The sequence below is a fragment of the Melopsittacus undulatus genome, chromosome 3 (assembly GCF_012275295.1).
Source record: "Melopsittacus undulatus isolate bMelUnd1 chromosome 3, bMelUnd1.mat.Z, whole genome shotgun sequence".
In the NCBI taxonomy this organism is placed as follows: Eukaryota; Metazoa; Chordata; class Aves; order Psittaciformes; family Psittaculidae; genus Melopsittacus; species Melopsittacus undulatus.
Window position 1 is genome coordinate 106,642,189 of NC_047529.1, and position 15,675 is coordinate 106,657,863.

General features: G+C 39.5%; 1 protein-coding gene across 1 annotated transcript in view; it reads right to left on the minus strand.

Moving 5' to 3' along the window:
• NVL (nuclear VCP like) overlaps positions 1-15,675 on the minus strand; it is a 41,644-nt gene continuing 25,969 nt past the window's right edge. The window contains exons 19-23 of the mRNA XM_013129752.3: positions 12,464-12,570; positions 8,031-8,107; positions 6,488-6,576; positions 2,031-2,101; positions 1-244 (exon numbers count right to left, since the gene is read on the minus strand). Of these exons, the coding sequence (XP_012985206.3) occupies positions 200-244; positions 2,031-2,101; positions 6,488-6,576; positions 8,031-8,107; positions 12,464-12,570 (389 nt within the window). The 3' untranslated portion in view covers positions 1-199. The remainder of the gene's footprint in view (positions 245-2,030; positions 2,102-6,487; positions 6,577-8,030; positions 8,108-12,463; positions 12,571-15,675) is intronic.

Genomic DNA, 15,675 nt, shown 5'->3' on the forward strand with positions numbered 1-15,675 from the left:
TGTGTTCTATTTTTTAATCTGGAAATAGTTAAAGATGATTTAGAGCAGTAGGGCATTACAACCTTTTTCCAGGTACAGTTAAAAAAGTTCAGAGAGATCTAGCACAGTTTCTTTCCAACCTGTCTCTTGAAATCAGGCACAGGTATTGCCAAACTCTCCACCAATGCAGAGTAAGCTTCTTGGGGATTGTCCAAATGTATCACCTGCACAGTGACTGACGTAGTTCTTCATACATGATTTGGTCCTAGCAGTGCCAAGAAGAAAAATAAGCTTTAGACAATGGTAAAATATCATGCACTGTATAAAAGTGACTTCATACATGTTATTTAAAGTGAAACAAACCGGCTGTATGACCCACTTAGATGTATTATAAAACACTTGCATCAAAAACCTAAATATGGCAAAACCCCACTACCCTGGCTCATAAATGATGTTCTCCAGTGACGGTCACCAATGATGTGTAATTAATAATGCCTCTGGCAAGAGCTCTTATACTTAATATTGCCACGTTAGGTTCAGAATTACAGCTTCACTAAGATACTGCTTCTTTCCCGGGGAAAGAATTGACACCTTACTCCCTAATTTAGTTTTGCCAAAGTGAACTGACAGGATCTTCTTTTGATAATCTAACCTAACTGTTCCTTCATACTTTTCAATAGGCACTTTAAATGACAACTGTGAGCAACAGAATACTTAAAGATGTTAACTTGCACTGAAATAACTGACTTCAGAATGTGATGCCTGTCCATAACATTAAGAACAAACTATTTTGTTTTGTCTTGAGTAAACTGGTGAAACCAAAAGCATGCTAACAGAACTCAAGAGGTATGTACAGGAAGGAAAATAAAAGTTAGATGTACTAAATAAGTGAGATGCAGCTTTTACCTTCCAGTGTTCATAGGAAGGTGTATAGGGAGAGTTTTTTGTCAGACTGAATCTGTCTAGCAAGTAGGAAGTAGCATGTGGAAATGGCAGATGAATATACTGTCCTTCAGAATATCTAACTGAAGATTCTTCAGAGGGCTGTAACTGAAATACAGGGCTCTGAGATGTGATATTTAAGCTGCCTTTGAGATGCAGAATTGTATTTCTGGTTCATTTTTAATCAGAAGGAATATGTCCTAAGTTGTCATTAAAACATCTCTTAAGTTTTTGTGGCTGTTTCTTCTTAGCTGTTTGCTTAGTGATTAGTAAAGGGGAAGAAAACCACAAATACCATCTTTAAAGGGCCTTGGTGCCAAAGATCACTTCTAACTTTCAGAAAAGGTTAATGACCATCAACATACAATAACAATGAAAGGAAAGTGTTAACTAGTTAACTTCTCTCTTGCTAATGTTCAAAGTGACTGTATTAGTTTATTTTGGCTACAGTACACTCCTGGCAACACAGAGGTGGATCCTGGCGAGCTCTACAGCAGTAACAATTCCTATATATATTAACTTCTCAGTTCTGGTAATTGAGATGATTGAACAGCTTTCCTTTCAGTCACTGAAAAGAACAGGTCATAAAGAAACTTTTAAAACAAACTTCCTTGACAAATGCAAACAATGAAAAGACTGATAAAACACTTATCTTTTATGTCCTATCTCAAAGTGATTTTTTGCACAGTAATAAAAATGAGCATCTTTGGGTGTCACATTCATCTAGGGGGGGGGGGGAAAGGTGATGGCAAGATGTGGAGCACTCTAAAGGCCTTGGCTTTTAGCTTAATATTCCGCAGCTAAGAGGTTAGGTCCAGGTCAATAGTTAATCCAGGAATGTCAATGAGAAGTCCAAGGTGCCATACTAAAATACAACTTCGATAGCATGATAATCTGTCTACATGCAAGGCATCATCTGCAGCTGAAAGGAGAGACTTCAATTTCTGACCATATAAAGAGCATTAGGTTTGTTTAATGCAGGAACAGGTAGTGTCAGTTTGAAATACATGCAAGTATACTGCAACCTTTACTATTCCCACCAAGTTCCAGTGTAAAGAGTATCCTTCCCAGAGGAGTAAGGAGTCCTGCATACCTAAAGCTTCTCTTACCTTTTTTGATACTGAAGATTTCACTTTCTTAAAAGCTTCCTCAAAGTGTTTATGGGAAATCTTGATTTCTCCTTAGAGAACAGAGGATAATAATGTGTTAAAACTGCAGCCAAGTGACAATCAAGCTATTATTGTGTGCATTTCAGGGCAGCATTCCTGGAACCTAGCCAACTGCATGTGCTAGTCAGTTGGATGAGATCAAATTCAGCAGTGTTAAGACCACCTGAACTCTTACAATTTTACATAGCCTCCTGTTTATGATTTTAGACAAGATCTTAATCCCTCTAGCCCCTGCACCTTGAGCCAAAGAATGCTTGTTTCAGAAAGTTCTTAGGTATTTCCCTAAGTTTTTACCTGCAGGCTGAGAGTTTAATTTTTAAAGATCGGACTTAACTGCAGCTTGCAAGAAATCCCGTTAGAATTCAAGTCCCTCAGCCCTTCTGGAAGTGACTGCCTCAAATCCTGCTGCTTCCAGTTCTGGAGTCTATTTTCTACACATACTTATTATTAAACTTCCATACAGAATGCTATTGAGTAAGTACCTAGAAAACATTTTATCATTCCAGCTTTACTACAGGATATTCAATTCCTTAATAAATTGACTTTATAGTACTGGCATTACCCAGAAGTGATGCAAGCTTTCACTTCTACAACTCTGTTTAAGTTTATGCAAATTGCCTTTTTGACCTTACTGTGGATTGCTGCATTAATTATTCCTAATCATAACCTTCTGAGCAGTTTTTTTTGGGTTTTTCTTTAGTATGCTAAAACATATGCACACCTCAAATCACAGAATCTTCTCTCACATGCAAGTGCCTTGTTTAGACTTAGGAATCCCAAGATATCATTACTATACAGATTCATTGCAATCCTAGTATTATACTCAGGTATTAGATGTGATAAACATATAGAAAGTATGTCTTTCAACCCGGTGCATTTTAAATGCATTTCCTTACGATGATTTTGTTTGCACAGCTGTGTACTGCCACTAGCTCTGTAATGTGAAGTGGGGTGTGCTGACATGAAGAAACTGTCAGGACTCCTCACTAATATATTTGTCTGAGTTGTATCAGCAGATTGTTCTAACAAAAAACTGTGCAGTGAATGGAAAACACTAAATTAAATAAGCACTTATTTAAGGTATAAACCAGAACAGCAAACAGTCTACAATTATGACTACCTGCTTGAAAAGTAAAGATGAAGGTTAAAGTTCATTAACTAAACTCACATCCTTACTGCTCTTTCTTGTCTTAGTTCTCTGAAGCTCTTATTCAAGATTCCCATTACTGTGTAAAGTTATACCAGTATCAAGGTGTAGATTAAAAATATCATCATTTGAACTTATTTTCCCAAGGAAACCCTACTTACAGTAAGAAAGTTCAATGTGGGTCTTTCACAGAAGCCAAATTAAGACTGAGTCATCAAAACTCCAAAAATAATAAAATAAAGCTGTAAGAATTTAATTCTGCTTTCAGTTTTGTTTTTAAGCCTGTAACTTCTTAATCAAATTGTGAAACAAGATACAGCGTCAGCTATAGGGAGGGAGGAAAGGTATAAACAGCATTCAGCAACTAGGATGATTGGTATCCCTAAGGACACAGTTATCAGAAAAGGTCAAGGTGAAACTGCTGATAGCTATGGCTAGGCATAAACACTTTTATCTACTGCTAGGTAAAGTAGTTTTACCTCTTATTGAAAGTAAGTTAGGCTACTTCATGCTTATTGTGTGATAAAAATAGGCACAAGGCTTGATCCAGTGGAGAATACAGCTGTCAGTAATCTGTACTTTGTTGTCTTGCTTTAAACAGTTTGCCTTGATTTCTGATGACAAAACCATTTAGTCTGAGTAAGTAGGTATGAGTTTTATCAGTTAAAACAATTTATATTGATTAATTAATGATAAAATAATGAAGTATATGAACAGGTATAACTTAAACTTAACCAAATATGAAATTGCTTTTTTCTAGCTATTTACATAGGTGAGTGAAGGAGGATAGTTGGTTCCCTTGCCTCTTAATTTGAAAGTATCAAACAAGGACCAGATCTTGCTTTTCAAATTCAACTGCAAAGATACAAAACTTTAATCTCAGTTGTTAAACCACATTCGCTCTTAACTGCTTTACCAAGAAGACTCATATACTCCTTCTTAAGATCAGCTTTATAGAATATGCAGGTGATGTGGGGTCACCGGATATCTTATAATATCCAAAAAGGCTGGTCTGGGGTAAGGTCATAGTTTAGAAGATCAGTGGATTTTCTGCATTTGTCTTCGCAGCTGGAAGTGTTAAGAGCTCCTCATACCCTACATGTTCTTTGTAACTACATCTATTTGAAATAATATGCAGGAAGTATTAAACTAATAATGGGACAGGTATGAGGTTAAGAATAAGTCAGCAGGACCAAATGGCATTCATCCAAAGGTCCTGAAGGAACTTGTCTGTGAAACTGCAGAACTGCTGGATAAATCATGTAACTTGTTACAGCCACTAAAGGACTGGTAAACTCCAAGGGGCTGTAGGATCTATCCTTTGATGGACTAAAAGATGATTAAGGAGTATGAAATAGACTATAAGGATTAATGGTCACTCTTCAGGATAGGGAACAAGCAGAGTAGGGTCCTGCTCTGGCATGGTGCTAAAATCTGTTTTATACAGCACGTTGATCAGTGGTTTGGGGAAGGGAGCTGGGAGTGGAAACTCCAGTTTTTCAAGTGATACTGGTCTCTTCTGAGCAGTGAGATGCTGGACCAGTGATGAGAAACACCAGCACGACTCTAAACTGAAAGTCTGTTGTTAGGATTTCCCCCCATTTTACACCAAGCTGCAATATCTGGAATCTCCCAGACTGCAGTGACTCACATCATCAACTGTCCTGCAGCTGTTCAAGTTGGATGTAGAATTTATGGATTCTTGTGAAAAATATCACAAAAAGGATACATTTCCATTTCACTATTAACAAGTTGCTTCAAGCAAACCACTGCCGAGAATTAAAAACACCCCACAACCCTGAACTGATCTAGAGGGAGAACACCAGGTATAACCAGGAAGTTGCCACAGTTTCTACAGAACAGAAAGTAGCAGCACTGATCTCAGACAGGTGATTCCAAACTACTGACTGATAAGGACACACATCACCCATCTACAGTCATGCACAGAGGATGGGAGGGGAGGCACTTGTGGGAACACTGGAGGAAGAAATTCTCCAGTCTGTGTACACATACTACCCTTTTGAAGATATAAATGAACAAAACCACCAGCCAGGGCTGACAGCTTGGAAATCCAAACCCAAGGACATCCCAAACAGGCAGCTGCTATAAACATACAGATCAAGCTGGGTGTCTATTACGGACTTGCTGACTGCCTACACATCCATACAGTAAGTGCCCAGGCTGCAATCATAATTGTGGACGCTGAATTCAAGTGATGAATATCTCTGATTGATTAAAGCCTGCTTGTAAAACAACCCAGATGAACTCAGAAATTTCTGTCTCATATCAGAGGCTTTTATCATCTAGAGTAAACAGAATGGGTATCCAAGGGACACAACCATGAAGGGTGTCCTAGTTTGTTTCTTCCCCTCCCCCCCCGCCCTCTAAACCAACACACTAGTTCCCTCAAAACAAGAAATGCAAACAGTCTGCTCTGTTAACCTACTGCTGTTAAAAACCAGATGAGACCGGATATCTACTAGATCAAACAGAATGAATCAAAGCCATCAAAATTCCAGCATGGTTCTTAGGCTTTCATTATGCCTCTGATGTCTAGTAAGTTTTCTGAGGACGTAATGTGAAAAGTCACAATTCCATCTTAGCTTTGCATTTTGACTTAAAGGTAAAATAACAAGCAAAATTACTGGAAAAACAATTCTAGATGCACATTTTATATCCAAGAGCTTCAATTTCCAATTACATTTTCCTATCTGTATAGAAAAAAAAAATAAAACCCAGGAAAATGCAACTTAAAATTGCAGAGAGATATGGAGAAGACAGACATTGTACTTTAAACTATTTATAATTCCCTGTTAAAGTCCTGGCAAGAGCTCCTGATGAGCTCAACACCTAAGATGAAACATGGCACTCAGATTTTCCAAGCACCATTACACTAGATGCAAGTATTCAGTTAAACAACACAATTGCATGTCAAAGGCATATGATCAGTATGTCTGCAGTTAAAAATGTTATATATAGTCACACTATTATACTACTACAATTTAACAAAGCTTTCTTTAAGGTTACAAGGCTCAGTTCTTTTAGGAAGAAAATAAGCTGAACCTGCAGCATATCCATTTTTTCCTATACTCTCCCCTGCAACTACTTCAAAGATGCTAATGTGTTCTTGAAACAAATCTGACAATTTCTGTTTGGATCAGCCTTTGTGCTTGTCTTGAACGACCTTAAATACTTTATAGTCCATTTAACTTCTCCATATTCAGTTAAGATTTCTGTAAAGCTTGCTTACCTTTCTTGCTTTGAGTATTCTGCAGGGCCATTTCCTGTCTTAAGGCACAAACTGAAGCCTCACGCACTAGAGCGGAAAGGTCTGCTCCCCTACAGATACAAACAGAATAGGTTATTGTAGGATAAACCCTCTTGTCTTTTGCTGATAGCACACAGAAAGGCAAAACACTACAGATCATGGTAAGAGACTGGTTGTGCTGTCATGAAGAATAATCTTCAGAACACTGGAAAGAGGCAGAAGGGCTATGCAGCACTGCAGCCTTCATTATGGAGTGACATCCTCCAGATCCTAACCATAGATTAAGATCAAATAAATGGGAAGCAAGGGAAGCAACAAAACCCCCATTTAGCAGCCTTAAAAATGCTGAAGGATTGATCAATACTGTGCCATTTAGTGAGAACATGATACATTTTGTTTTCCTATCAAGCTTATGAAAGATTCAAATGGAATCAGCCATTCTTACAAAAGGGAGTTGCCTTGCTCAAAGCTGCATCAACAGTTCATATGCTCATAAACAGTATCAAGAAAGCAGGGTCAGATCAATCATTCTAAAGATTTGCTTCTAGTTTCCAGCTGTTCAACTTTCCACAAGCCTTTAAACCGGTGCAAGTCACTGAACTAAAGACAATTCTCAGTTAACTCCCCACGCTTCATTTGTGGGTGCCAGAAACGCTGCTGTATTAAAATAATGAAGCCAAACCCCCCAACCAACCCCCAACAACAAACCCCAAACATAAAACCAAAGAAAAAATTCCCAAACCAATCAAAACCCACCATAAATCCCAAACAGAAAACTCCCCACAACCAAACACCCCCCAAATGACAGTGAGTGAAAGGGGCAGAGAAAGAAAAGGTACTGATCTTTCCCAAGTGTCAAACAATGACAAACTAGAAATCATTATTGATGATAGGCTCCATTTCTTAAATTCAAAAGTAATGTTGTGACAAGCAACTTTAACTTCTGGGAGCTCCAGAAAATCATTAACTATTAATAAGTCATTTAATAGATTAAAGCCTTTTGAAGTTTTGTAGAATGCAACTACACATTATTCTGATAGATACAGCTATTGAGCTTTCCTAAAACACATGCCTTGGTATTCCCAAAGCACAAGTTGAAATAGGCCCTCCCTGATTCATCAAGCACATTGCTTTCAACTCTGTGACAGGAGCTGGTTATGGTTGTTAAACCAATTTGCTTTCCATCATCACTGTATATGGGTCCACAACTTAGAGGGCTCTTTTATCCTCACATTATGCAAGATAAGAAAATAAAGCCAGGTAAAACCAAGAGGCCTCTGCTGATTTGTATTTACAACATGAAGAGGACTATTCCAGGTGAAAGGCACTTCAGGATCCATACACTCCTACAGACTCCTTGGGAAAAAGCCTAACTGAAAGCAAGAGAAGTAGTGTTAAGGGAGAAGGTTTATGAACCCTGAAAGACAAGACATCATAATAATAGTGACATAACACACATTAGTACACATCAGAAGACCTTTGGCACTGCATATTAAATACTGAAGTAAAACTAGAAGCTACTCACGTATAACAATCACAATGTTGACTGTAAGCAATTTCTTCAAGGCTTACATCAGTATCTAGTGGAGGCCGGGTGCCATCCTGAAGGGATGAGATAAGAAGAAGAGGAAGGTAAGAAAGCACTATTTTTTACACGTGCTATCCTCAAAATTATCAAGTTTCATGTATCAGAAATCATACAGGGCTCTGAAACAACCCCTGAAATATCCACATATATGAATGCTTTTAATCTCAAACCCACAAGAAGGACAAGCAGCCTTAAAAACATTTCATTATGAAATATTAAATAATGCTAAATTTTAAACTCCCCACCACCAAATTAGATTTTCCCTAAGAAAACGATGGCCAGCCTGTCACAGGGCAAAGCAACACTGACACTGTTCTGGGTGGAAACGGGCCTTATGGAACTGGTTACATCAACAGCATTGCTTAGCTGAACTTCTAGTTTTACTGTGTGTTGAAATCAAACACCTAAGCAACAAGCATGCAGATTTAGTCTTATCACCGTGAAGACTGAACTAGTTCATCTTTTATTTCTACACCTATATTTTCAAACATAGAAGTTCTCCATTCTGGGTTTCATGAAAGCTTACACATACTGCAGACAGTCCTGTAGACTGACACTACCCTTCTATATCATTACTGCTTGCTCCACAAAAATCCCAGAAGTTATTATTTTTGCATCTCCAACAGCAAAAACTATTGACCAACATTATAAATTATTTGTTGAAACTAGCCACCTAAGTTGTCAGACGCAGTAAGCGTGGAGATCCATTACCCTTAGACAACAGTTAAGTAGTATCATGGTAGTAGAGATTCCAGATGTCTACAATATCAAACACCACCTGAGTTTAGACAGGAAAGGACACTTTTTGATACAATTGATACATTTCTGCCACAAAATCAGTTGACAGAAATGCACAAATTCATGTAATTGTTTTCTGACTTCTTCAGGTGAGCTACTACCTGCCTACAATACCTCCAAGAAGGAAGAAACACAAGATGTATAGCAACTGGCAAGTTAAACCCCTGGAATATGTAACAGACAGCAGAACAATTACAGGTTCTTGCAGTTCTTACTGATTGCTGACTGTGGGAACAATCCTGAATGAATCTTTGGCAGAATACTAGTCAGAAAAGAGGGGGAGGAAACCAAACCAAAGGAGACAAAGGAACAGCTTGATTTTGAAACATCTTGAAATGTTTCAACATCTTGACTTTAACCTGGAAGCAACGATGCCTCGTGCAATTTGATATGGGATACTGTAGTAATGGTACAAGACCGGGAGCCAGACACCACCTTTGCTAAAGAGAACTTGCTTTGAGTACCAAACATATGTTGGGCATTGTCTGAGGGGTTTCATCTGCCTTCTTTGGAGACAAGCTGGGTAGTACCTGCACCAGAGAAGCTTGATACAAGCTTCCAGGAACGTAACTAACACTAGTAACTTTAAACATGTGAAGACCTGCTTCTCTTGCATAATTAATATGCAATTTGAAAATGCCTGATTTGTACAAGTTAACTGAAATACAGCTCTCTCATTTCACAACAAGGCTTCAACCCACATTTAGGCTAGGTGCCTTACAACCTATTCCTCCCCTTTACTCCCTTCTCCACTCCTCAGTGCTGCCTTTGTAAGCATCCATGTTTTCCCGCTGCAACGATTCTCAGTCTCCACATCCTGTGCATGTATTCCTCAGGGATTTCTGGGAATGCATATGGTCACCATCACATCTGCACCAAACATTTGGGTTCATCTAGCCCTGAGCACATATTTAAGCAAGTGTTCCTGTACTCAAATTTTCTTACCTAGAATGCATGGATGAAATCTGACCAAACCCAAGGTATTTCAATTAATTTTATGTATTTTTCTCTCCCCATATTCCATGCTGTTATTGTAGATAACTCCTATACCTTTTTAAAGAAAATAACAACCTATGTCTTGTTCTTAACGCTAGCAATAAGAAACCTTTGCCTAGCTTTATGAGAACTCTGGTGACTGCAGAAGTAGTAAAGGGAGAACAGCCTCAGCCTCCTCATGGGATGGACATAGAAACACACAAAGATTCATTCAGAGAGTGTTTTATCTCATTTCTGCTGGCCTCTTAATTAAGAGCTGAGGAAAAATAATTGGTCAAAGACTTGACGTGTCAATCACTACAGAGATCTGTAATCAAATTAAGACCGGTATGAATTCAGTATGCATGCAAGTATCTGGCGTTCCAAAAATAACATGCCCTGATAACCAACGACAGGATGCATAGGAACCAAGCTGGTAAACACTATGCAATGTGTTGCCTGTATCACAAGAAGGCACATGTTCAGATAAGGCCACAGTAAAGATGGTCTGTCAGCAGAAATACGCTCTGGTAACAGGATAACGACAAGGTTACCACATCCCATGGGCCACTCCTCTTGGTGTGATCCCATCATTCAGACTGGAGCCAGTGTCATTACCAGGAGGAGGGAGCAAAGACGCTTCTCAGCAACCTCGCCCAAGATTTATGGCAGCTGAAGTAAGCACAATTTGAACTGTTTGGTTCTTAAAGGGAATCTAGAAAACACTTCTAGCAACTATTTGTAACTGCCAGTCAAGAGGGAGCCAAGAGATGAGTGAGGACTCAACACAGAGTTCCTTACCCTCAGTATAGCACACAAGTGATCCTGGCCTTACCCACATAGATGCATGTACCTTGGTGACTGTATGTGACTGTGAGAGTATGAGCAGGTGAAATTGATGAGAGAATGAAAGAAACCAGTTTTGTTTAATGCCTCCTTCCTCTCCCAGGCAGTCTTGCACCAAGCTTTGCTGCACTACTTCCCCACATCTCTGATTACAGTGAGAGCACCTGAGATCCTACAAACCTCCAAAGATTCTCCAGCAAAAATTAGGGAAAGCAAGACCTGCATGTTATACACCAGAGCACAGTCTGTACCAGAAGCTTTCTGCTCTGTTTAGACAGTCTAGTGATGGACTGACCTTTACAACCCACTTCTATCCAGAAGAACAGGGTTGTTTCTCTTAAGGCAGAACAATCATATAAACCCACTTTTTAAAGAACACATTGAGTTACCTTTAAAAAGAAATGTGGTAAAATAAAAACCATCATTTCTTATGGTATGTTTGAAAAATGATTCAGGGATGTTACACTCAGATTCTCTTTTGGTCTTTTACAAGACATACCATCTTTAAGAAGAGGGTTGTAAGAAGCTTTAACTGAAATATTTTCATAATACATAGAAACAATACACTGATTTAGAGCTAGCAGCAAATAGGGGCATACTTCTTTTTCCTCCATGAAGTACAAATGAAAGCAAGTCTAACATCCTGAACTGTAACAAGAGTCTGACTGTTGGAACAACTATTTTGGCATGAAGGGACATGCTTGAATGAGTGTCTCACTTTGTGAATTCTCCTATGGGATTAAGTATTGCCTATACCACAACTTTATGCTTACATGAGTCTGAATTATCTTTTTTACAAAGTTCCTAAGTAATTTTTGCCACACTCTTCATAGTACAGTGCCAGCTTTCCTTAGAGCAAAGACTTGGTCTCCTCTGCAGCTCACAAAAACACCCATAAAATTGGACAGAATACCTGCTTTTAACAACCAATGCTGCTGACCTACTGGAAGTAGAAAATATCGAAGTAATTCATAATGATTTCCATGTTCTTTTTTAAAGGCTTTGATTACTGCTGTAATACTTAGACAATTACAGAATGGTTTGTGTTGGAAAAGACCTTAAAGCTCATCCAGTTCCAACCCCCCTGCCATGGGCAGGGACACCTTCCACTAAAGCATGCCACCCAAGACTCCATCCAACCTGGTTTTGAACACTGCCAGGGATGGAGCATTCACAGCTTGCTTGGGCAACCCATTCCAGTACCTCACCATCCTTACAGTAAAGAACTTCTTCCTTGGAATTCTATAATCCACATCTCCAAAGCGGCAGAATGTGCCATTAACCCCAGGGAGGAGCCACGATATTTTACATTTTCACATTTACTTTGACCTACAGCCTTTATCATCACAAGATTCCTTTAATCCTAAAGGCAATTAAGTAGCACAATTGCTGTTGAGCAAATTCAGCTGGAGGTTGTGAATCATCCTGGTTGAATGTGCGGAACCCCCCCAAAAAAGTCTGCACAACGCTTCTAGGCCCATTACTCACACAGATAGGAATCTTTTCATTAAACCTGTTCAAACTGTACCTATTAAGGCAGCAGCTTCTATGTTAACCAGGTTTGCTTTACTCAAGATTTATCAGCCCAGAGCAATTTTAACAGCAGATGTAACTGATGGTTTCTTTTTATGACCTCATGTAATATCTGCAAGTGTTTCATGAGACAGGATCCTGCAATTCCCTGTAAATTTTACTTTGTCTTAAATCATTCCACCAAGCTTTGAGATAAGGATTTATTTCCAAAAACTCACTTTGGTGATGGTCTTTAAAATAGCAAGTCGATCTTCAGGTGGTGGCAAACCCACATACAGTGTTCTATCCAGTCGACCCGGGCGCAGGATAGCTGGGTCAATTATATCTTAGGGAGAGGGAAAGAAGAAAACAATATCCAGAAATGAAATACACCCTCAGGAAAATGTACACATGAGAAGCAATATATCCATACTTATACTGAGATTCAAAGAAGGCAGAATTTGTGCCATGATTTGAAGCTCTGAGCATTAAAATAGCAGATTGAAATAGTTTCATCTCTGTCAAGTAGGAGCCTCTACTACCCAGAACTGTAAAGCTGCATCTCTCAAAGATGGCTTATAAATACCAGCTTCATCTCTTCACAAATGAAAACAGCTCTATCTCGTTATAGTACTAGAACACGTTTACTATCATATCTAGCATGGTTGAGTGAGGAGTTCCACATTAATTCACAACAAGGGGAAAAAATGTTTCCAGTTTGTTACGTTCTCTTAGCAAAATGTTGGTAACACACAAACTACATGCATTCATATTAAAGGTGAAGAACTGGTAAAAGTTAAGCCGTTAATACTTACTATACAGATGTTTAAAGGAAAGAAAACACCAGCCAAACCCCCAAACAGTAGCATGGAAGCACAACTATCCCTTCTTGGCAAATAAAAACAGTTTCATAGAACCCCAAACTGGTTTGTGTTGGAAGGGACCTTAAAGCTCATCCAGTTCCAACCCCTCTGCCACAGGCAGGGACACCTTCCACCAGGCCAAGTTGCTCCAAGTGCCATCCAACCTGGCCTTGAACACTGCCAGGGATGGGGCAGCCACAGCTTTTCTGGGCAATCTGTGCCAGTGCCTTAGCAGCCTCACGGGGAAGACCTTTTGCCTAATACCTAACCCAACCCTCCCCTCTGACAGTTTAAAGCCAAGAGAACTGAAAGCAGAGTTTGCTTAGCTCTGTCAAGAGTCCTACTACCTGATCTACCACAATGTAGTCTTGATTCACTTTTTAAAGACATGTATAATTTTGTTCAAGTTAGTCTTTCACCTATGCTTAAAGGACAAAAGGTAAAATGAGATGCATACATAAAACCTGCTCCACTATCTTTTCCTTGGACAAAAGCATTTTTCCCCCCAAGATACACCAGGCACCGCCAGAGGCATCTATGTAGGCAAAAATCAGCTATTGCAGATGGTGAGGAAAGAAAAGGGCAGAACTTGATGTGTTAATTTAATCCAGACCAGATGAAACAAGAGTTAAGCAGAATCCCTGCCAGGGGATCTAAGATCTTTCTTATATGTCTTCGTGCAGTGCTATATGATACTTTATCTTGCTTTTGGCACAAGTGCACTTTCCCGTTTTCGTGTGCCTGTGGACAGAAGTCTTGCCACATTGTTAAGGTCAGATGACAAAGTTCACTCAACAGATCAATTACAACAATGAAAACAAACACTCTCAATAAGGATTGCATTACACCACCATGCACTTGAAAACTTCCCCATTTGAAGTTTCAAAAGCTCTTTAAAAATGCTAAGCTTGATATGGAAAAAGCTATTTCCATTTTGCACACCAAGAACATGGCACAATGATATCAAGTTAGAGTCTAAAGATGCATTCATCCATTTGTATGTTAGTGATTACACTGTCCACATTCAAAGAGTTACAACAACGCATGCTAACTCAGTATGTTACAGAAATGGTGGTTTACGCTGAGAAGATCATACCAAATTGGAAAACAAGGATCTACACTTCTACACTCCCCACTCCTTATGAGTGAATTCACTTAATTCTGCTTGCTCAAACCTGGGCCTGAAGCTCTTGAAAATTCAAGTCACATAACACAGAAAATGAGTATTTACTCATTGGTCAAACCCACTCATTAGATGCACTTTGTTTAAAAGAACTGAATAACGCTCTTCTTGTAGGAATTTCAAAGCATTCCGTCCTGATAAATCAAGATTCTCTCCATACCTATTATCTTTAAACTTACCTAAACAAAGAGAGTCAACTATTTTTAGATACATTTAACATTTTAATGAAAGGAAGGTGGTTATCATAGATACCTCTTTCAAAGCCTGTTATTACCTCTCAGGTTTGAAAGTGAAACATGGAAACGTGCTAACACACAGCACTTCTCTTCCAAGCAGCTGTCTCACAGAGAAAATATACTTCTATGGAGAAATGTCTGTCTTGGTTTTCTGATGTAGCCAACAGTGATGACTATGTCATTAGAAGACAGTAGTACTATTTTCCAAGTAATTTGGCAAAAGTATGTAATAAGACATCTAGAGTACATCCATCCCTTGCTTTGTTTTTAAAGGTTAAAACAGGCACTAGCCTCTAGAGAATGATGTAATATTTCAGTTTGCTATACTGCTCTCCAAACTACTGCAAAATGTTATCCTCTTCATTAAATTCTATTGAAAGTATTTTTGCATTAATCCCTTGACCTCCCATGCCTGGCAATATCTGGGAGCAGATTCTCCTGGAAGGCATGCTAGGGCACATGAAAAAGAGCAAGGTGCTTGGTGACAGCCAGCATGGCTTTACTAGGGGGAAATCCTGCCTGACCAATTTGGTGGCCTTCTATGACGGGGCTACAAAAGTGATGGACAGGGGGGGAGCAATTGATGTCATCTACCTGGACTTGTGCAAAGCGTTCGACACTGTCCCACACAACATCCTTGTCTCTAAATTGGAGTGTCATCAATTTGATAGGTGGATCACTCAGTGGGTAAAGAACTGGCTGGATGGGAGCACTCAAAGAGTTGTGGTCAACGGTTCAATGTCCGGCTGGAGATCAGTAACAAGTGGTGTCCCTCAGGGATCAGTGTTGGGACCGGTCTTGTTTAACATCTTTGTTGGTGACATGGACAGTGGGATTGAGTGCGCCCTTAGCAAGTTTGCCGATGACACCAAGCTGTGTGGTTCGGTTGATACGCTGGAGGTAAGGAATGCCATTCAGAGGGACCTTGACACACTTGTGAGGTGGGCTGATGCCAACCTTATAAAGTTTAACCATGCCAAGTGCAAGGTCCTACACCTGGGTCAGAGCAATCGCAGGCACAGCTACAGGTTGGGCAGAGAAGAGATTCAGAGCAGCCCTGCAGAGAAGGACTTGGGGGTGTTGGTCGATGAGAAACTGAACATGAGCCAGCTTCAGTGTGTGCTTGCAGCCCAGAGGGCCAACCGTATCCTGGGCTGCATCAAAAGGAG